This window comes from Sciurus vulgaris (genome assembly GCF_902686455.1).
Source record: "Sciurus vulgaris genome assembly, chromosome: 1".
Taxonomy (NCBI): domain Eukaryota; kingdom Metazoa; phylum Chordata; class Mammalia; order Rodentia; family Sciuridae; genus Sciurus; species Sciurus vulgaris.
This window is the reverse complement of record NC_136461.1, coordinates 52,992,008-53,015,765: the sequence shown is the minus strand read 5'-3', so window position 1 is coordinate 53,015,765 and position 23,758 is coordinate 52,992,008. Positions and strand designations below refer to the sequence as shown.

Sequence of the window (23,758 nt, the reverse complement as noted above, 5' to 3'; positions counted from 1 at the left end):
TTTGGTGGTGCTGGGGATGGAACCCAGGGCCTTGCACTAGCTAGGCCAGTGCTCTGCCACTGCATCCCTAGCCCTCCAAGTCTCTAATGGTATTATATCATGATGGGAATGCTTTTGAGGAAAAAGGCATTCTATAAATTTGATAATAAATGTAAGAACAGTCCAATGTCTGTCTATCTGTAAGAACAGAACCAATGTTTAAAGGTCAAATTCTAATGACATGAAGATACAGGCCCCTGTCTGTATCTGCAGTTTTCACATAAATGGACTCAACCAAGTGAGAGAAAATATTTGAAAAAAATTTGTGTCCATACTGAATATTATTCCCTAAAAAATACATAACAACTATTTATACTATATTGGGTATTATAAGTAATTTAGAAATTATTTAAAATATATAGGAGGATTCAAATAGTTCACTGCAAATACTATGCCATTTTATACACAGGACTTGAACATCCTTGGGTTTTGGTATTTGTGGGGAGTCCTGGAACAATCCCTCATAGATACCAAGGATGTACCTAAGTTTACTGAATACACCATTCTACATGGTAGATTTTAATAACTTTGCAAGTGAACTGAAAGAATTATAGAGAAACAACAGAGTTAAGGTTAGCAGACTTCTTACTTTTTCATTCAATATCCGGTATTTTGGGAAACAGCAACACAATACTTTTACTTCAATAATTTATGATTATCCAGGCAAGCTGGTGCACACCTATAATCTCAGCAACTGGGGAGGCTGAGGCAAGAGGATGGCAATTTTCAGGCCAGTCTGGGCAATTTAGCAAAACCCTGTCTCAAAATAAAAAGTAAAAGTAAAAAGTGCTGGGAATATAACAGAGAGAGAAGGGGGGGGGGGGGGGGGAGAGAGAGAAAGAGAGAGGAAGAGAGAGTGCTCTCCTGGTTCAGTCTCTAGTATGGAAAAGAAAAAAATAATAATCTATAACCAAAACATTAAATGAAAATTCAACAAGAAACTCACCAAGTTACATACAAGTCCTATAATAACTCTTGAATCACATCAAATAGAAGATGGATTTTAAGGAGAATTAATTCAAAAAGGAAAGTCCTCACACTTTACTTTCTTGATAATATTTTACTATGTCATAATAAGAACCTTCTATACAATGAATTCTAAATAAATGACCAAAATATAAATGTACAAAACAGATGCGAGTTGTTTTGTAAAACTCTTAAAAATCATTTGTTAAAACTCAATAAAATTTGTATTTGTTTCTTTGAAAATAAATTAACTATTATTTAGTTTCAATAACTAAGTGAACACCAGCAAGTTATTTAAAATTTACACCCTATAAGAGCAAATCTGTTTGTAACTTCTCTAAATATCATCATAGACACAGTCAAACAAATAATGAGGGATGGAGAGAGATTGGTAGAAAACAAAATAACAAAAAAAGTGAAATTTACAAAACCCAAATTATTATCTATAAAACATGTTATATTGTTAAGTTGCATCTGTAATATTTAGAAAATTTAAACGGGTAATTCCAAACCATAATCACTTCACAATTTGTTAAAATTATATCCTATCATGTTAAGTATTGAAATTGCCTTTTACACTTATTGATTTGGATCCTTCTACTAACCCAATGGATTAAGCTATCCCACATACTCATTGTTGATACCATCACATATGTCCTATGTCTCAGGACTCCCTTGAGATTAGGTATGGCTGGTACTCAGAAAATACAGGCACTCCTCAACTTATAAAGGGGTTACATCCTGATAAAGCCATCACAAATTGAAATATGTCAAAAATAGATTTAACACACCAACTTACCAAATATCATAACTTATCTTGGCCTGCTCAAAACATATTCAAAACACTCAGCCTACACTTAGGCAAAACCATCTAACACAAAGCCTGTTTTATAACAAAGTATTGGGTATTTTGCAGACATGATGGGATGTGAAAACATAAAACACAACACCCAAAAAAACTGCTGGCAACACACTGCACTGTGCACTATTGGCTGATTGCCTTTGTGATAGATCACATGTCTGGCTAGGATTTGTGGCTTACTGTAGCTCCCAGAATCATTAAGAGTATCCTATGGCCTACTGCTAACTCCAGAAAAAGAGGGAAATACAATAGAAGAAGTATGGTTTCTACTGAATGCATATCCCTTCTGCACCGTCCTAAAGTAAAAAGTCATAAGTCAAAAATTCTAAGTTGGGGACTGTCTGTAATCAATTAGTTGTGTGTGTGCGTGTATGCATACATGTACATGAAGGATGGGGACACCCAGGGTCTGAGAGCATACTAGGCAAGGGCTCTATCATTGAGACACACTCCCGGCCCACTATTTGTTTGTTTGTTTGTTTATTTAAGAGAGAGGAGCCCAGCCAGGTGTGGTAACACATGCCTGTAACCCCAGTAGCTTGGGAGGCTGAGGCAGCCAGCCTCAGCATCTTAGTGAGACCTTAAGCAACTCAGCAAGAACCTGCGTCTAAATAAAAAAAAATAAAAATAAAGGGCTGGGGATATGGTTCAGTGATAGAATGCCCTGGTTCAATCACCAGTGCCACCAAAAGAGAGAAAGAAAAAGAGAGAGAGGAGAAAGAGAGAGAGAGAGAGAGAGAGAGAGAGAGAGAGAGAGAGAGAGAGAGAGAGAGAGAGAGAGAGAGAGGTGTCAGAGCAATGAAAATCATTCCTCTTACTCTACTGGATGATACAGGGATCACTGCTTTTTCCTGTAAGAAGGGAGTACATTCATTATATGCAAATTTAAAAATAAATAAAGGTGATAGACTGGGAGAGGAGAACACCTGAATGCTTAGTGTAGGACTTCATGTGTGCAATTGACCCTAGACATTTACTTCATCAAGAGTAAATGTGGGAAGCATGAATATTTTTTAAGAATATGTTAAGAACAATTCAGCTACACTTATATTCTTCTCCACTTAACATTTTAATGAAGCTAGAAAGATTGGTTTGTTTCAACTGGAAAAGAAACAAATGGCCTGCCACAGATTTCCTAGCTTCTAGACCTCTTTAGACCCAGGGGAAACTCGACTAGTGCTGATGGGGAAGAAGAATCCAAGCTGTCACTTGAGGACACCCTTCTGCGATGTGCTGTCAGCAAGTGGCTTTCTTTCAGTTCTTGAGTACCCCAAGGTCCTCCCATTCAAATCTAGAAGGTTCTCCCCTGTTGGAATGCTAGCTGCTTATCCCTCTCTGAGTGGCTCCTCCTCTCCATCACTTCTTCAGATTCCTTCCTACACAACCCAGCTAGTCCCATTGACCCACCCAAATCCAGTAAGCACTTATTGAGTGACTCTAGGAGCCAAGCACTATTCTACAGGAGCACCATAGTGAATGATGCCAGGCTCACCTGTGACGGTTGGGAGAGTGACAATCACTTGAACTGGGGGAGGAGGCAGAAGGAGGGAAGGCAAGAGAGAGCGGTTTTAAAGAGGGAAGCTTTCTTGCTCCTCCAGCCTAGGAAACAGCAAGTTCAAAAGTTCTGGGGCAGGGCATACTGAGAGTGTTCAAAGAATAGTGCACAGGGAATGGAAGAAGTAGATGAAATCACAAAGGTAGCAAGGGCCAGATCCCATCCCCTTATGGAGGCCACTAGAATTTGGGATTTTATTCCCAGGCAAATGGAAATCTTTAGAGAGTTTTAAGCATAGCAATGACATACATAAACTAATTTATATTTTTATTTTCATCTTTTTGAGGTGCTGGAGATCAAACCCAGGTTCTCACACATTCTAGGCAAGTTTGAGTACTGGGCTATACCTTCAGCCCCCAACTTAAATTTTTAAATGATTCCCCTACAGTCTTTCTAAAAGTCCTGTATTTCACAACACTATTCAAAATTTATTATTTATATTTATTTATGATTATTCATTTAATGTCTATTTCCACCAGCAGTCTAAATATTCTATAAGAGAAGGAATTGTCTCTTTCTCAAACTCAAGACCAAGCATAGTATCTGACCCATAGTATGTGCTCAATATTTGTTAAATGAGTTAACTTATAAATTTTAACCCCTATGTCAGAGTAGATCTACATATACATAATTTTTAAATACACTTGCATTTTTAAAAATATTCTTTACATTTCTAAATGTAGCCCACTTTCTCTAGCACAAATAAATTAGATATCAGATCCAGTTAATAACTACTTGGAATCCTAGTGTTACATATTGCTTTAGGTGATTTTATTTATCCAAAACATTTTAAATCTTTAGTAGCAAGTAAAGGGTCATGGACATTTCACAATAAGTCTGGGGGAAAGTAATGAAATTGACACATTAAATAGTAGTAAAAGTAATTTGCTAAATAGTAGCAAAAGGTAATTTACAAAGTTACAAAGTCTTTTTTTTTTTTTTTTTTGCTAAGAGAAGTTACAAAGTCATTTTTGCTATAATAACTTACAAAGTTACAAAGTCTACCATTTTAAAATGGCTGGGCAGTTCTTGTGGTCCCAACTTTGAGTACTCCCAGCATGTCACAGACAGTGCTAACCACACCAAGGCTATACAATGTCTGGGCTCTTTCCTGCAGGAGCTCAAACTCTAACAACCCTCATCGCTATGTGCTTTCCTTTTTGTGACTCTCCCATCCTTATTATCTGAATATACACACATGCAAATAAAAAATAAATTTCTAGATCTCTTTTCTGATAACTTTACACTATCTCCAGAGATCTCAGATTTAAAACACTTATAACAACCAATCAGCACACAGAATTGTCCTTCCCAAGGCTACTAAAAGCACAATTCTCCCTTTCACAGAATCATTAGTGAAGTCAACTCTGGATCAAATGGCAATATTGCCAAACAAAAAACCCATTTTCCAGGTTTTCCACCAAAACCATCCAAGATAGCAACAACTCTGTGACTAATATTTCCCCAAGGAGGGAACAGAACAAGCAGCAAAAAGCACACAATGGTCCTCTTCTAGAGTGGTCGAGGACATCTCATTCAGAGAAGACAAGGCACCTAACCCCATCAATACCACTGTCCCTGGGCTGCTGGAGGAGGCACCGGCTATAGAAACGGTAATAAAGTGGATGATATAAAGACAAAGGAGGCCTCATGGGGACCAACTCAAACAGACACAAAGGTCTCATGAAGATGGACTAGAATTCCAATAGGTCTTTCTATTTCTCAGAGATGAGTTGATTAACACAGAAGAATTTTTTAAATATTTAAATACACATTCTTACTCTGTCACTAACGTGGACAAAAAAAAAAAAAAATCCTCAAACCACTTATAAATACTTTACATTTGTATCAGAGAAGTGATATATTTCAACCATATTTTTCATGGTTATATACAGCACAGTAATTGCCAAGCCTTTATGGCTTCTCTGTGATTTTCTTTCCTATATAGAATTCTCATTTTATTTTCAATAATATGGAAATATGAAGACTCTTTTAAGCTGATTATTTTTATAAATGAAGTTGGGGTGGACTGATGAATTGGGGTATTCATGGATCACTAATTTCTGGCCATCTCTCCTTTGAATGAAGATTTTTAAAGAAAGCAAGCAAGCAAAGTTGGCCATCATATATGAGACTCAGTTTATGTTGTTCCCTTAACATAAGCCTTATCAGCTCTGCCACAGCTGAAGTGATTCCAAATTGCTTTATGACACACTTGGATTTTCTCCTGCTAATAATTCCTCCTTCCTGCCCATGACTGGCAGGCTTCCTCCACACTGCAGTAATGCGGGACAGTTAATTATCTACCAATCCACCTTGCTATTCCACACTTGGCAACTTTTATCTGCACAGGACAGCTGCACTCCCGGCGTTTGAAGTAAAATGTCAGTCTCTGCTAATGCAACAAGACTTACATCACTAATGATGTCTCCACACTTTGAAGCAACAACTCAAAGCCTAATTAAAAATTCAGATTCATTCTCACCGGCTTGCCCATTTTTACTGCCCTTCCACCAGGGCCTCGAAGTATTTTTTTAAATACTTCATGCAAAAAATAAAATAAAAAAAAAAATCCAAGGAGACTCAAGCAAGAAAGTATGCCGTCTTGGACTTTGTTTCAGTTGGAAGAGAACCAAGACATTATCGTGCACAAGATAAGAATTTACTGACTTCTACACTGCAATTACAATGAAGTATTTCCAAGGAAATATGGACCATAAGCTATTTTTCAGTTGATCCACTCTGGTATTTAGTTGTTGGAACTTTTCAAACAGTAATTAACTCAGTTGACTATGTGAATATTAAGTAGAGGAAAACTATCTTAGACCTCAGACAAAAAGAAGGCAAGGTAAAGAAGTACTCAGATCACATTTATTGTTTTATCATTAAATCAAATAAACAACTCCTCCAAAGTAATAATATCATTGCAATTAGAGGAGAGAGAGAGAAAGAGAGACTTCATACTCTTAATAATTAGGGAAAGATGTTAAGTCATGGAGTACAATTTCAAAATAGAACTTTACTGAAAATTACAGGTGGGATTTCCTTTTGTGGATTTTACATAAACAACCAAAGTTGTTCTTCCCCCAAAGCTTTTTTTTTTTTTTTTAATGCTTTACCTTTGTAATAAAAACTTTTTTTTTTTTTTTTTAGTTTGACAGTACAGGTTCACAGTGATAAATAATTATTAGTCAATTAAATGTGCTCTTTTAAAAAGTCTCAACAACATTCTACAAGTCTCAGAAGTTTTAACTTTCTTCAGTGGCTCAATGAATTTTAGGTACTTAAGTTAAAACTTGAAAAAAAAAATCTAGTCAGATGTCAAATGATCAGCTTTAAATTCTCAACCATAAAATACCTAAACTCACTCTCTTTTCAAAAGAAGAATGTGGGAACTGAGTATAGGTCATTGGTACAGCACTTGCCTAGCATGCAGGAGACCCTGGGTTTCATTTCCAGTACTACATACATGCACAAATAAGAATGTGTACTAAGAAGTTCCCTTTCTCAACCTAAGGAATGGGAAAATGAGGTTCCCACAGTATAACATCATGAAAAAACTCAAAAACTACAACTAAAAAAAAAAAAAAAAAAAAAAAAAAAAGACCTAAAAGTCCTAAGTCACACCTTGAGTCCAAACCCATCACGTAACTACTGGTATGATCTCCAGAGAAGCACTTTCCCATCAGGCCTCAGTTTCCATACAATGGATCAACTGTAAAATGGGGGTGGTCCTTTCCAGCTTTTATGGTACCTAGTGATCTGACAGTTCAAGGAGAAAAGGCTGGTCAAGGGCAGGGCTGCTTAGCCTGGATTGGCACAAAGACTAGAGATCCATCTCAGCAGGTAGGTGATCAGAAAACCTATCTTTGGGCATCCTCCTTGAACTGGACTCAGGGAGGTGGAACCCAGAAAAAGTAGCAGGCGCTAACAACTGACGATTGCTAACAGTGTTTCCATTCTAAACCATTTCTGCTGTGTTTCCTGGGTTCTAAGCTTTCTCCAGATTCTTGTTTCCTTTCCCAGCACACCACTTCTAAATACAAAGAGATCGGGCCCAAGAAGCAAATAGTTCCCAACTACCTGGTAAGCTACTGCCAGTCATGTGAAACATGGTTTTCACCATATTGAATAGGTGAGAGCCTATTTTAAAAGGTGGCATATAAAGAGAGAGAAATGGTGTACTACCAACATCCTTGAGGTCTCATCTAGCCCGCCCATCTAGCCTGCCCATTCAACAGACGCTAGATTTTCACAGGGCAGTAGCTGCCTTTCTTGTCCAAGCCAGAGGGAATTGGGTATTCTAAAACCTGTCATAAAGCAAGTCTTGACTGGTATGAGGACTCCAGGAATCCCACTGGTTAGCTTCTATCTATTTCTCTAACCTCTTCTCATGCCCTCCTACCCTCAGTTCTCTAAACCCCAAACCTTAATGCCATTTTCCCATTCCTCAAAGGTGCTATGCTTTCCCTCCACAAGGAGACTCCTGGGAACTCCATTCTGACCAAACACTTTCTATCCACTTTCTCAGGAAGGCTTTTCCAGAATCCCTCCACAGTCCAGGTTAAGTTAACATCCCTGACATACTTTTCCAAGCATCCAAAAACTCCTATCTCATAATCATATTACATTGGAAATTAATTGATGGATATCACGGGTCTAACATAGTACCTGGCACAAAATAAACATCCAACAAATATTTGAAGTAATTATAATGACAAGTAGCTCATCTCTCAAGGTGGTTCATTTTAGAACTGTTCATCACAAAGTTCCCCTTTATATTTCTTAGAAATGCTTTCCCCCCCGACCTGTGCATAAGCACCAGTTTTACTTTCCAGAACCCACTGAGTAATTCTAACCCAGACACTGAAAACTGGTGGCCTCTGCCCTAATCCAGCACACAGACATGTTTGGTTTGGACCAAACAGTATTGTAGGGTTCCCCCCTCCTAAATCTGAATTACTTGCCAATATTTTAAGAATCAAGAGACTTCATATAAAAACCAGATATTCTGCTTCTCCTGAAAAATAGAGAGATGTAATAATACTGGCCCCAGAACTGCCACCAGGCTGAGTAGCACCTGTTCTTCTGCAGCCCTGACATGTGCCCTCTGGCTGACAATATTTAACAGCCCTCTCTTCTGACCTACACCTGCTTCATTCATTTTGTCTAACTGACCTCTGTAAACATTAGTTTTAGCAGTCCTGGGAATACTCCGGCTCCCATTGTTTGGCATTTCTTTCTATACACTGTCTTGAACCATCCAAGTTGGTTTAGCCTCCCTGATGAAGACAGGTACTCTCAGGGGAGGCACAGGATGTCCCCTGCTACTCCTACAATCTTCTGGCCTGATTCTGTAGTGAGGCCCCCAGGAAACATCTGCTGACAGCCAGGTCAGAAGACAAACATTGTACAGGTCAGCGCTTCCCTTTCAGTCCTCCCCTGTTTTCCACTTACAGCTTATCTTGCCTTGTTCTTTCCTTACCCTGCCTCTTCTGGAAGGAAATGGAACAGGAGGAGCAAGCACAGATGTGGTTCATGATGCATCCACATATCCAGACTAAATGCCAGCCATCAGAAAACAAGGAACTGCACAGCCTTATGACATGAAAATGAGGGCCAGAAGATCCCAACAGGGAGAAACCCAGAGGAGCTTCTAGAGAAGCCTGGTATTGCTTCTGGAAGAGTGGGGAAGTTGCTGAGCAAGGTACTAGCCATTCAAGAGATGGAGCTCTATGTAGCTCAGTGGTAGGCATTGGGTTCATTCCCCCATTCCCCCCACACACACACAAAATAAAGGCACTAGCTATTTATAAAGACCTAGGGATCACAATGGTTTTGTTCAGGCCTTGCACCATAGAAAATTTTAAGGATATACCATCCCAAATGTGTGTGTGTGTTTATATAATTGATACATACTTTATCAATTGAACCAAATGAATACATACTTTATACAAATGATACATACTTTATCAAGTAAACCAAATACTATTTATATTATAAAACATTTAAAATATAGAAATAAGAATGCAATTTAAAAATGACATAAATGAGCTGGGCATGGCAGTACATGCCTATAATCCCAGCAATCAGGAAGCTGAGGTAGGAGAATTGCAAATTTAAGGTCAATTTCAGCAGCATACTGAGACTGTCTCAAAATAAAAAAAAAATAAAAAGGTCCGGGGATGAAAAGTTGGAGATGAAATTTTGATATCTGAATCATGCTTCAAAATAATCTGGGGGAAGGGGAAAAGTAGGTGGAGGCAGAGGTAGAGAAAACAACAACAAAAAATGAGGTTGACCACAAGCTGATAACTGTTTTAACTGGGTTAGAGAGAGATGCACTATCTTACACTATTTTCTTTACCTTTCCATATTTTTAAAAGTCTCTGTAAAAAGGTTAAAAGTTAATAAATAACTATAAATAGCAAGTTTAATATTTTCTTCAGAAACCTCAAAGGATGGTTTGGCACCATATGTCTGAAGTGTGTGCACTGCCCCCTAGAAACACTGGGGCAGGGGACTGAACACACTGAAATATGCAGTTCCTAAAGATTAGATTTCCCTTAAGCTCAGGAGATATGTTTGTTGCATTCCAGGTTCTGTGCCCTGAGACTAAACAGACTTCTCTCATATTTATATTTCTATTTACTGACTCCTCTCATGTTAGACCTTGTGCTATAGACAAAGTTGTCTTTTAAAATGTATTTCTCCCTTGCTGAGCACAGTGGTGCACACCTGTAATCCCAGCTATAGGGAGTCTCAGGCAGGGGGTTCACAGATTTAAGACTAGAATGAGCAGCTTAGAGAGACCCTATCACAAAAAGGGCTGGAGATGTTGCTCAGAGGTAGCAAGCCCTAGGTCCAACCCCCCCCCCCCCCAAAAAAAAAGAAAGAAAGAAAATTCCCCTTGAACTATATGAAGAACCAAGACACTGAGGTTCAGAGGGATTTAATAATATGCCAGAAGTTACACAATTAATAACCAGTCAAGTCAAAATTTGTGCCCCTATTTTTCTTCATATTTTGAATTTCAATAAGTTCTTAAGCCAGGTCCAAGAAGATCCAAAATAAATTTCAGTCCACCTAATACCCAAATTCCAGTTTTGAAAGGTTCCTGCCTACTCATCCACTTAAGCTCAAGGAATCACCTCCGCAAGCAGCAACCAAAAATAACACCAGCATGTTATAAAGTGTGAAACCATCTCCTTCCCCAAGACTTTCCAAGACTGAAGTACTATTGGCAGGAAAGACATAATAAGCACAAGGAATCAAGCCAGCTAATGCAGGCAATAGTGAGGAGGAAGTCAAAGCAAGATTAAGCACAACAGGAACAGTCTATCATAAGTCATTCAACATGTTTTCTACAGGGGGCTTATTTTTACAAAGTTCAACTCAGAGTAATCTATTAATGATCAGTTTCAGTTTTCTCCTGCTCCAAATATTCAATTTCAGAAGAAAGCAATATGTTAGATTTTCCACTAAGACTTATATTGTACAGAGAATCATAGAATTATTTGCAGATAGAGGTGATTTTTATCCCCTAAAATATTCTATATTGCACAGCACACACTGAATTCATTCAAAACCACACCATTCCTGATATGGTACACATGAGACAGGGGACAATGCATACCTCATCTAAATACAATGACAACTCAGCTTGCAGCTATACTAGAATCACCAATATATTCACGTCCAATAACCACAGAAAGGTCAGGTAAATGACTGAAAAATAAATAAATAAATAAAATGAATCAAAGCCACTCTTCTGTTGAGTTCAATATATACCGGCTACCTTGTCCATGCCACCAAAAGGAATTAAAAATGTGTAATGACTGCTGATGTGGTTACCCTTCACTTCTAAGGTTGCAGCCACTGCTTTCAGGACTACCCTTTGCATGTGGACATTTTACTAAAAGGACCAAGGGCAAAGTAGTTGACTTCCTTGACCATCAGAGGGGCTTAAGCAAAGTTCCTCTGTGGTCATATAATGTCCTGTTCCTTTCCTACCACTGCACTAACCTGCTTCTGTCTACTGCCTCTATGTCCCCTGCTAAACCCCGTATCAAAATGACTCTTGTGTCTATTCTCATCATTAGTTGAGAGATAAAGGATATGCACCAGATCTTGGTTGCTTTTTAACACTAGTATGGTCTAATTCAAAATCCTTCAGAGTAGCAGCCCCCCCCAAAAGTTTGTTGGACATATGCAAAAGTGAACAGTGAGTTTCTCTGTTGCATCACTGTTTAATGCATGCACTGGGGACTTGCTTTTTCACTTTCAGCCATGGTCACTATTTACAAAATCGCTTTCTATTTTCAATGGGCATGTCTGCCCAGATGATCTCTTAGTTCCTGAAGTCACTGTGTCCTGGCTGCTGCTCTTTCTTCAACTTGAGATGAAGTTCCAGTTCGTGCTTCTCCTCCCCCTTCCCCTTCCAGGCCCCATACAGCAGCTGTCTGTCTGATCAACCTGCTGGTATGTCTGCCAAGTTCATACTGAGTGTGCCCAGCCCAGTAGAGTGCGTTAGAGCTAACACTAAGGCGGGCACACTGGCCATCTGCCAGGCTCTTGCTGTGAGGAAGCCTGTATTGTCATATAATGTTAAATGGGCCTTATAAGTGCCTGGTGAAATGACTCCCAAGGCAGATATGCCTTCTAACAAGTAGGCATTGTTGCTTCACTGTTTTACCTGTTCAACCTTATCTCCTCTTCCAGAAGACAAACTCTTAAAGAATTGTGTTGTAACACTTCCTTGTAAACCCCCTGAACTACTAGCATACTGCTTGGTAAGCTTTCAGTTGTTATTTCTCCATTTAAGAACAACCACATCCATCAGCCACAGCTTAACCTAACAGTTGCCTTCACATGCTCTACTTCCATTAAATCCACAAAGCAAATCTCTAGGAAGAGTTGCCATCCCCAATTTTTCAAATGAAATCACTCAACTTGCAAATGGCAACACTGGAACCCAGGCTTCCAAACACCTGATGTGGGGTTTCTTTCTACTGCATGGAGATGCTGCTTGATAAAAACATGTTGCATGAATGAATAGGCAGAAACAAGTCACCCTGGTCACACTCTGTGCTCCCCAGACTACAGTGTTGATGGCTTCACTCCACCAGACCCCTGAGGAGATAATGATTAGGTTTTTGACTTTTACCCATGATGTATGATGTCTGCTGCCAGGGGGAGGCATTCAGTGGCAGCTTTCCCAGGGCACTGGCAAAATTGGTTGGTGCAAATCATTTTTAAGATTTAAAAAAAAATTTTTTGCCCATTATTAAAAAGAAAAAATTAAAAAAAAAAATGATTAGGTAGCCTTCACTAGAAAACTTTTCCAAGAAAATTTTAAGATAGACCTCTTTTCAAACTGTCTTCTCTATCAGCCAGAACAAAAACCACATCATGGGAAAGCATGGTGCTAAAAGACAGCTTCATTTTTGCTTTGTTAAAATGACCCCTCACAACCTCCTGTGAGCAGGATATGCTACAATTTTAACTGCTACAGATAGGCCTTGTTGGAGGACTACTTTGCAATTTTTCAAAATTAAAAATTGTCTTTGGAAGCTGGGCATGGTGGCACATGGCAGTAATCACTGTTACTCAGGAGGCTGAAGGAAGAAGATCACAAGTTTGAGGGATCACCCTGGGCGACTTAGTGAGATCCTGTCTCAAAATAAAAAATACAAAGGGCTGGGGATGTTAACTTGTTGGTAGAGCCAAACAAAAAAATGTCTTTGGAGAATGTCAGCAGTGCAAGCTATTTAAAAGTCTAAAATTTTGCTTTTTACAAATAAACTGGACAACAGAAATTTTCTCATAGAATGAGATGCTGACCTGAAAGGTCATACTACACTAAAATGCCAAGGTCAAATGAAGAACTGATCCCTTAACAGAAAAAGGCTTTTTTTTTTTTTTTTTTTTTTTTTTTTTTTTTTTCCCCCTGCAAAGAGATGTAAGCTCCTGTCCCAATCATCTTTGTATGGAAGTCTGACCCAGTTCATTTAATGGGGTGATCTACCTCTGAACCACTGATCAATTTTATATCTGCAAAAGCCAACATTCCAAAAGGGAGGGCTACATAATCTACACTTTAGGCAACTAACCCCACATTAATTTCAGATCTGCTGAACAAGTCCCAAAGGTTTGCAGACAAGAATGTGAGGTTCACAATTTTTGTTCTGAAAGCTAGAAATCCAAATGGCATCATACTTCATTTTACAAGTACTTCCCCCTAAAGCTGGCAGTCTAACTAAATTAAAAAGAGTCTCTTCCTCCAATTTTCCCAGAGAAATGCAAGTGGCAGATCAATGTACAGCTCAAGAAGAGGAATTTAAATACAGTATGTGCATCTTCTTTCAAAAAAAGAGAGAAGCCACTTCACATTTTGCCAGACAAAACCCTGTCCACAGGAGGTCGGTTTCCACAATGAGGTTGCAAAGGTGTTAGAGAGAGGCCAGTTGGGAGGAGATAAAGGGCCATTTGGGCACAGACCCCCCATGGTTTAGAGCTTTTTTCCTAAAGTGTCTCCTTTTCAACCGGGAAGCCTTTTAAAACTACATTTGCTTTGGATCCCTACCTGAATGACAATGTGTTGGGATCCAATTTCACCTTTTGTCAAGGACAGGGTGAGAAACAGTAAAACGGCTGTCAGAATCTTAGCAAAAGCAAGTCCTTAGACTACAGGAGAAAGGGGGAACCCCCTAAAGTCCCTTGAACAGCCCCAGTGATGAGATGAAAGGGGCAAATGCCACCTAATTCCAAAAGCAAAGTTGAAAACTGTGGTATATTAAATTTCTTTTGTTAAAAAAAAGGTGGCTCTGTGCAAAAAATACAATTGTTTGTGTTCTGAATGAAACATTAGTGGAAAGAAAACCCTAGTTTTCCATCTCTTCCCAAAAGTCTCTTCACTCCAAAGAACTTAGAAAATGCATATGGAAAAATATATATAAATGAACTAGAGGCTGAAAGATATGCATAGAAAAGGGCAGTTTAATGATGTCTCTTAAAAGTGTACCTATTATTATGTAAATGAAGAAAATCCGACTCTATTGCACTTCAAGGCCCGCTGTCTGCAAATAAATGTAAAATTACCTTTCAAGCAAAATATCCACTCCCCAACCTCCCCTCTTTAAAAAAAAAAAAAAAAAAAAAAAAAAAAAAAAAAAAAAATCCAGTCATCATTGCTACAGTGGGGAAGGTCTGTGTAACTTGTTTTAGGAAAACTGTATCCCCTTGGGAGGAGCCTGGGATGGGGGTAGGGGTTAAAAAAAAAAAAAAAAAATATATATATATATATATATATATATATATATGTAGATGTCAGAAACCTGAATCCCAAAGTAATTCCAAACACCTAGCCCCTGGGAGATGGAATAGTCACAGCAGGATGGAAATCAGAAACCTATTCCAAGAACACATTCCTGGAAACTTCGCTCTTTCGAAGACCATTATTGTTGTTAGAATGTACAGTATAGGAGAACGGTGTTACTGTAGTAAGAATGTTATACCAAAGGTTTCAGACTCGGAATGTCATCTCAACCTTTCCTAATGAATCGGGCCTTCTGGGCCAAGAAGATTAAAATAACGGCGAGATAGAATCTCCAGGTGGTTACTGTTGAGCAATTTTTACTACTCTGGGTTATTTTAGTAACATCATCAGGATTCCTTATTAGCCGCGGGCGATTTTTTTCTGTAAGCCCCCCCCCCCCCCCCGGGGAGGACTGACACGGTAAACAATCTGGAGAAATGGGAATCCTATTCACTTTGCTCCCGTGTTCATCTCCTCTCCAAAGGCACACAAAACAAAAATCATACAGCAGCAAAAGCGGAAAGCAACAAAAAGAGTCCCCCCACCGGGACCAGAGCCGGGAATCTATTAGGCCAGCCCCTCCCCCAAAGCTTCGGGGAGGGGAAAGGGGGCGCGGAGGCTGCTCCGGGGCAGCTCTCCTCTGTGACTGAGGGTGGCCCAGGAGCAGCGGGGTAAGCTCTGGTACCCTCCCTTTCTGCGCCCATCCGTGAGCCACGGTCCAGAGGGCATTACGAGGTGGTGAAAGGGGTGGGGACCTCGAAAATCGCCCAAGCCAGGAGGGGTCGACTGCCCCGGGATGGGGACACAAAGAAAGCAGGGGAGTTTGCAGGGGTGGCAGTGAAAACACGCCTGCTGAGGAAATGTGTATAGCTCAGGGAAAGAGGTGCGAGGAAACCGGAGAATTCAGGCCGACAAAAATGAGTTGGTGCTCAGAAAAGGGGTGCGGTGCAAGGAAAGTGGGTTCCATGTAGAGGGCAGGGGGTTCTGCAAAGGAGAAAGTGGGGTAGATGAGTGCATGCAAGAGGGGCTGTTTGTAGTCTGGGATCTGTGCAGAGGACAGAGTCGCCCGGCAGGACAGGGAGCTCTGTATACGTAAAAGGGGGGTCGGCTCTGGGCAAAGGGGAAAGGCAGAATACCTGGCAAGTTCCGGTGCACGAAGCGGGGGTCACTTACCTGCATGGTGACGACCCCCAATTCTTCGGCCGCTAGCCTCCGCATCTGGCTCGCCAGTACTTGAGCTTCGTCCAGGATGGAGAAGTCGGCGTCCGCCACAGAGCCCAGAAGCCAGCACGAGAACAGGCAGAGCAGCCAGAGCGGCGGCCGGGGCGCCCCGGCTCCGGCCCAAACAGGCGAGCCCGGACCGCGGAGGGCCAGGGCGGCAGTCCCTGCCGTCTCCTCTTCCTCCGGTTCGCGGGCCATGCTGCCTCGGGCCACTCCCCGCCGACCGGCTCCAAGCGCGGGGAAGCGGGAAGGAAGCCGCCGGAGGTGCGCCCAGGGCCCGCTCGCCGCACCCCACAAAACTTTCTTCCTCTTCTGCACTCTCCTCTCTGCGCCGCGGTGGCGGCGGCTCCCAAACTTAGGCGGCGCCCGGCTACAGCGCGGGAGCGCGGGCGGCCACCATCGCCAGCCTGCGGCGGCGGGCGGGAGAGAAAGCAGCCGCCGGAGCGCACTCAGGGAGCCGGGCACCCGCAAGGCTCCGCGGCGCGGCGGGCGTCTCGGAGACGCGCGGCGCCCAAGGCCGGGTGCGGGGCTACAGGCGCAGCCTCCAGCCGCGCAGCTTTCTCTTCCCCTGAGTCCCGGCGCTGCGAGGCCGTAGCCGCGGCAGTAAGGGCGGGCGGTCGCACCAGGAGGAGGAGCGGCGACCGGCTGCGCGCTTGGGGCAGCCACAGAACGAGGAGGGAGAAGGGAGGCTTAAAAAACACACAACTGAAAGAAAGAGAAAGAGGTGGGGGAAAGGGAGGTGTCTGGTGCCACCACGCTGCGCTCCGGCTCCGTGCACTTCCCGGCTCCGCCGCTGCAGAGGCTGCGGTGATTTATGGAACGAGGGAGAGGCGGGGAAAGTCCCTCCGTCGCCCCTCCTCTTTTTTTTTTTTTTTTTTTTTTCCCTGGCTCCTGCCTCAGGACCGGCCCCCGAGACTCTGGGGGCCCTACAGCAGCCTCTTCTCAGGTACCAGCCTAGCCGCGGGAAGGGGACCACTGGACCTTCTCGTGGCAGGACACAGAGACACCTCCCTGCACCAGCTGTAACCGCCTCCGCCCATGCGAGAGATTCCGGGGTCCCACCCATGCCAGGTTCCACCCGTCAAAAATCCCTTTAAGTTCTAGGACGCTGGCTTTTGCTTGGCAGAGATTTGGGGAGGAGGTGACTGCCATTTGAACGTTCACTCCCTTTCTTCGAGCTTATTAATAACAATAGCTCGCCCTCATGGAACCAACAGACTTCTTTTTGTAACGAGCTACCGTGTGCCCCACACTGTGCTCTAGGGTCTGTATGTATTATCCTTTAATCCTCACGACATCCCTAGAAGTACGTATCTTTATCCTAAAATTTTAGGTAGCAAAGACTAAAGCTTAAGAAGGTGGAATAAACTACTGAAGGTCACCCAGGGGATGAAAGACAGATCCAGAATTTAAGCACAAGTCTTATTCCAAGGCTCTTGCTCTTAAACTCGACAGTTCTGTCTCTCTTGGAAAATGAACCATGTGATTCCACCAAGAGCAAAAGCAAAAACAAAACTGAACCAGATCTCATCATAACACACATCTGTTCTCCCAAGCCTGGGCAGGCAGGGTTAACCTTCCTGTTTGCTCCTGATTCCTGGTTCAGGCTCTCTCAGAAATCACCTGTTTGTCCAAAACAGACATTCTCCTTTCCATGGACTGTGAATTTGGGGTTAGTGAGTTTCTAGAAAACAGGCATGAACAGGAAGATGAAAGGGTTTGCCTAGGGCTACCTACCAGAGGTGGTAGCAAGACTAGAACCTGGATTTAGTGCTCCTTTCACTTTACAGTGAAATCTTCTGTCTTAATTTTTTGATCATTTTATACCTTGTCTTATAAGCTTTCCCTGGTCCAGCTTACCTCTTCATGATCATTTCTCTCTTCTGAATTCCCCAATCAGTATTGTGAGTTACATTTGTATATGTTTTCATTTTGTGACATTCTCCACTCTATACCCCCATGTAACAGGCACATCAGAATCTTGGCAGACCCTCATTTAGTATCTGCAATGCTTGTTTTATTTAGTAGAACTGGAGTGAACTTGTTGAGTGCAGGGCCAATCCCTTCACCTCCACCGGATCCACATGAACACATAGTAGGTTTGTGGAAAAATTGAATTAATAATGGAATAAAGGGCTGGGGAGATAGCTCAGTTGGTAGAGTGCTTGCCTCGTAAGCATAAGGCCCTGGGTTCGATCCCCAGCACCAAAACAAACAAACAAAAAAATAATGGAATAAAAACCCACTTGTGTGTTTTCTATCCCCATTGTTGAACTGATATTTGTTGGAGATAATCCTAAACTGTTTTCTATTGTTATACCTTTGCCCATGATAGTTAATTAATGGGACGAAACACATTAGTCCATGTAGTAAGTGGAAGAGAAAAGAACAAATATAATGACAGTTAACATTATTAATTTTTTGGTTGGATTTTTCAAGGTTATCATCACCAAGTTGTCACAAATTTCTAAACTTTCCTTTTGAAACTCCTTCTCAATAACTTCTCTTCCATTGCTCCTCTTTGGTGTATTGGCACTTCTTAAGATTCTAATCCTTTATCAGTTTTTATTTTTTCACTCTAAGGTTCTTCTTTTTGAATTTTTACTGCCCCCCATCCCACCCTGTGGTACTCCTGGGGATTGAACCCAGGGCTTTGCATATGCTAAACAAGCATTCCAAGGTTCTTTTGGAAATCTCTCAACCATACCCATTCTTCTGATTGTTACCAAGACACCTTTTATATCTCAGTTTCTGCATCTGCACAATGTAAACTATACCAGCCAGAGTTTTTGTGAAAAGGCTCATAAAGCCCTTAACATAATGCGTAGGACATATGACCATATGATGGCACAAAAATCATGAATGAGCTAAGAAAGGCAATCAGAGGGAAGAGAGAATGGAGCACACAGGACCTGTGACCCATCACAGAGACTATGACCAAGACCAAACTAACTCATTTCAGAACATTCCCATTCCAAATCCAATCCACGTGTTCAACTAATAGAATCTTTTCCCCTTTTTGTCATAACTTAACTAAAGATCAATTATTCTATATCAAGAGGACACTATTAGTTGCGTAGCTATTTGAACAATGAAATGATGAAAAAACTGGTAAATGCGCCACAACCATAGGCCAACATGAAACTTGTCTGATGGCCTTACCTTTTCCCCAGAGTGCACGTGTGGCCCTTGGTCATAACTGAACTGAACAACAATTCACTATCTGCTTCCTTTCCAGAAGCTCCACACTTAACACGCAGCCCCGTAGTCGTCCATCTGCAAATGTTTTCCCATCTTAATGTTTCTCAGGTGTGGTCTATCACCATCTACAGCAGAATCAACTCTCAGTGACTGTGTCTACCTTGGTCACTGGCAAAGAGTCTAGCACAATTCCACACTTTGAGTAGAAACCCAAGAAATGATGAACCAAAAATTGGGGAAAAAAAAAATTGGTAAAAGCCATGATCACTAATACTGTGCAAAAAATGCACTGACAGTTTTTTTCTTGACTGCTAACAAAGAATGAACCAAGAGTCCTCATTAAACTGGCTGTTCTACTACATTTAGGAGGTGGAAAGCCCCTTCAGTGACAGGCCAGTTTCTGGTAATGATTGGCTGAGATGTTCACCACAGAAAAAAATCTGTGTCACACTCTGTTGAGGAACTCTTGATTAGATTTCCAAAAATGTGGTATGGAGTCTCCAAACCACCACATTTCCCCTTTGTATACTCTGAGGTGAAAATAAGGCCCAAGTTAGCAATAAATGTTCAGCCCTGTACTGCTGTCAGGCCTTCCATCCAAAACAAGTGGCTTCAAACTATACTGGTGAGGAACTTGAGGGAGCTCAGGAAAGTAGAAACAGTAATGCAGAGCAGAGATCAGCACAGGGTCATTAACTTCTAGGGTCATTAACTTCTATGAGACTATGAATCGCAGCAAGTGTGGTTTATTGTTAAATAAATGGAAATGACTAATAATCTAAATTGAATCCTATAACAGATCCTCCCTGTTTTTCATATTTCTCCTGCAGATGTTGCAAATCATCAGATTTCCCATTTCCTTTCCATTCAGGGACCAGTAAAGATAGAATAACAGTAGTAGATATAAATTTCCGAGACATTACCATGGGTTGGGTATTACTATAGGGAAGGCAACATTTCATTCCTGAGCCCTTAGTATACTTCTTGTATCCTAGCATTTAAGCATCAAAACAGAGAAGACAAGATTTTTCTGATTCTATTCACAGGGAAACAGACTCTGGAACTTGACCAGGTGTATAGGCTACTAAGCAGCAGAGCTGGGATACAAACCTGTGATAGAAAACTCAGTTCTTTTGTCATTTTTATTGTGTACCTCTTTAAGACAAAAGGAAAGGCAATCAGAATAATTGGTGCCCATGGATCCCTGCATAAGAAACACCCTTATATCCAAAGCATCACAATTTTTCCCTGTGTATTTCAATAGCATTTTTTGAGCATTTGCTATGTACCAATGATTTTGCTGGATGCTAGTGGTACAAAGATGAATTTACAATTGCGTGTCCTCAAGAACTCTACAGTTACTAGGGAAGATAGATTCCCCCCCTCCCCGCCCCGTACTTGGAATTGAACTCAGGGGCACCTTACCATTTAGCTACATCCCCAACCCTTTTTTATTCTTCATTTTGAGACAGGTTCTCACTAAGTTGTCCAGGCTGACCTCAAACATGAGATCCTCCTGTCTCAATCCTCCCAAGTACCTGGGATTACAGGTGTGTACCACAGTCCAGAAAAGACAGAGAATTTTAAGAGATAATATTACTTACAGCAAGTGCCTCAGGGCCTTTTTAATACTTGTTGTTCCCTGTGTCTTGAATATTCTTCCTCCAAATATCTGCATTTCATTGTCAAGAACCATGAAGGACTTGGGACATTTTTAGTCTCTTTGCAAGTCAACAATTCAGTCCACTATAGCCTCTTCGATGCTGTCAGAAGACATGAGACTCTCATGTAAAAGACAAAGGACTTTATTGCTCACAGCAATAGTGGTATCCAGAGTATCAGCATTCATGCCTAAGCTCCAAGACCTGATTCCCACAGGCAATGTGAAGAGAGCCAGGTGACGCTTATGTGTATCAGGCAGCACTGAAGAAGAGGAACCCAAAGCTTAGATAACCTGAATCTTCTATAATGAAAGGTAAACAAAAGTGCCCGTTGCCCTAGAAGGAGATATCTTTAATGTACTGGACAAAAAGCAAATTTCCCCTTTGCTTCAAAGAGAGACACTATCTCTATCTGGCAAGACTGTTCACTAAGAAAACACTTTAAAAAATATACTCCAGAACAAAAGGGCAGTTATTACCTTGCTCACTAGGCAAGCAGAAAGTAAAACAAACAAACAAAAAAAAAAAAAAAAAAAACAAAAACAAAAAAAAACTGGAAAATTGTTTTCTTACATCACCTAGTCTGTGCTCAGATGTGAGAGGAAATCATCCCTGGCCACTCCATTTAGAATTGTGACCCCTATTATCCTTGCTCCAGGAACTCCCTCCACCCCATCTTTCTATTTCACTTATGTGGTTTCATTCTAAATTAATATAGATTTTTTTACTTATTCTACTTATTTAAGTTCTATGAAGGCAATGGCTTTTGTGTGCTTTGCCAACATGTCCTTAGTGTCTAAAATAGTGCCTGACACATAGCAAATGCTCAAGAAATACTTGCTGAATTAATAAAATAATATGGAAAGGTCTAGATAGGCGGTTAGGCACCTGTTTTTATGGAAAGGTAGGAGGGAGGCACTTAATGTAACTGAGTAGGAAGATCACAGAAGGCTCCCTAGCAGACATGGTAGCTGAGGAGTGTCAACAAGGATAAGTAGGTATGAGTGTGTGTGAGGGGGGAAGCATCCCTAGAGAAGAGAAAATAACTCCAAAAAGGTACAAAGACCAATACAAGCAAAAAAGAAAACAAGAAATTTGGGATTTCTATAACATCAGAGGGGAGAGGCAGCAAATGAGGCTGTTGGTAAAGACAAAGGCTTGATTTTTGGCCAAGGGACTTGGGCTTCCTCCTGCCAGGGATGGGGTGGCAGAAAGTGTTTTAAGTGGGGGAGCGACATTTAGAAAGATTACATTTTAATTTGTGGAAGATGGTTTTAAGGCAGAGATCCTGACCCACAGATTCAGTGACTAAACAATGAAAAGTACCTAAATATTTGTGAAGAGGCCATTGAAATTTCTGAAGGAAAAGTGTCATACAGGTTTTTATTTAAAACAAAACAAAAATAAATAAAAACACACCAAGAGCTTCAGCCAGATTCCTCAGGATTTTATAATAAACATAATAGTAATAAGTTAATCATAACTTTAGGTAGTCCTAGAAAGCAAAGAGCAAGGCCAGGTACAATAGCACACACCTGTAATCCCAGCTGCTTAAAGGCTGAGGCAAGTTCAAAGCCAGTTTCAGCAACTTAGTTAGGCTTTGAGAACTTAGCAAGGCCCTGAGCAATTTAGTGAGACTGTCTCAAAATAAAAAATAAAAAGGTCTGGAAATGTGGCACAGTAGTTAAGTACCCCTGAGCTCAATCCCCAGTACTGAAAAAAAAAAAAAAAAAAAAAAAAAAACAAAGAAACACAGAGCAAGAATTGACAATCAGTTACTCATTTCTTAATATTAAAGTCATGATAATTTCTTTTCATAAGCAGTATAGTTCTTTTCATCCTACCAAAGTTTAAAATGTTTCTAAAAGGAAGTTTCAGAGTAGTAGAAAAATCAGTAAATCAAAGCAAAGCAATTGTGGTGTGATCATCTGCTATATTTAAGGGACTGCACTACTTTCTCTGAGTATTTCCACTGGGTAGGGAGACAAGACTCAGAAATACACAAAGTGAACCAGCAATGAAAAATTTGAAGCAGCAATGAAAAATTCAAACCCTTTATCAGGGCTGCAATAGGATAGATGGAACAAAGCAAATGAACTGCACAGGCACTAGTTGCATAGTGAAATGATGACTGTATATGGAATTAATATTAATGGCTAAGTTTTTGAGTTGCTACTAAGTTCTACACAAGATGCTGTGTTTTAAATGGAGTGATTGCATTTAATCCCTATAACTCTGTGAGTCACAATAACAATAGCTAACATTTATTGAGCTCTCACTAGATTTCAGCACAATGCCAAGTGTTTTAAGTGCATTACTTTATTTTATCCTCCCAAATAACCTGTTTTGTAGATGTAGTTATTCCCATTTAACCAACTAGGAAACTGAGACTGACTGAGGCAAGACTAAATTTTGCTCAAAGTTTCAGAAGTAACATTAATGGTATCATTTAAATCCAGGTCATCTCTCTAAATTATGATGCTGTGTGCCAAGAGGCTGGTATTGTGATCAAATCCATTTCATGAAGGAGGAAACTAATATTCAGGAAAGTGGGGCCATGAACACATATCTGAAAGCCAAAATAGAGGAACTTAACCACAAAACAACCTGAAGGATCAGAAACACTGACGGTATAAATGTTATATTTTATCAATGTCATCTGGCCAACTTGAATTTGAATTATTATATGAGTAATTTCATGGTAAATGGGGCAAACCAGATTCAGATTTAAAAATTCCTTATCACTGGCTCACGCCAGGCACTTCACATACTAGAGAGCAAGGCATACTCTTAGCATCTTTCTGCTTGGTGGTAAGGACAGATTCTGAATCAGCAGCTGCAAGAACAGGTAATACCCAGTGAGGAATTTTACAAAAGGCAGACACTATGGTGCACACTTTCAGATCAGTGCTCATTTGTTCCACAATTTTGGAGAA

The 23,758-nt window shown here is 40.8% G+C and overlaps 1 protein-coding gene across 1 annotated transcript in view; it reads right to left on the bottom strand.

Annotated features, from left to right (window-relative positions):
- CACHD1 (cache domain containing 1) overlaps positions 1–16,794 on the bottom strand; it is a 211,225-nt gene extending 194,431 nt beyond the window's left edge. Inside the window, 1 exon segment of the mRNA XM_079136579.1 lies at positions 15,913–16,794. Within this exon segment, the coding sequence (XP_078992705.1) occupies positions 15,913–16,158 (246 nt within the window). The 5' untranslated portion in view covers positions 16,159–16,794.
- Positions 16,795–23,758: the final 6,964 nt, after the last annotated feature.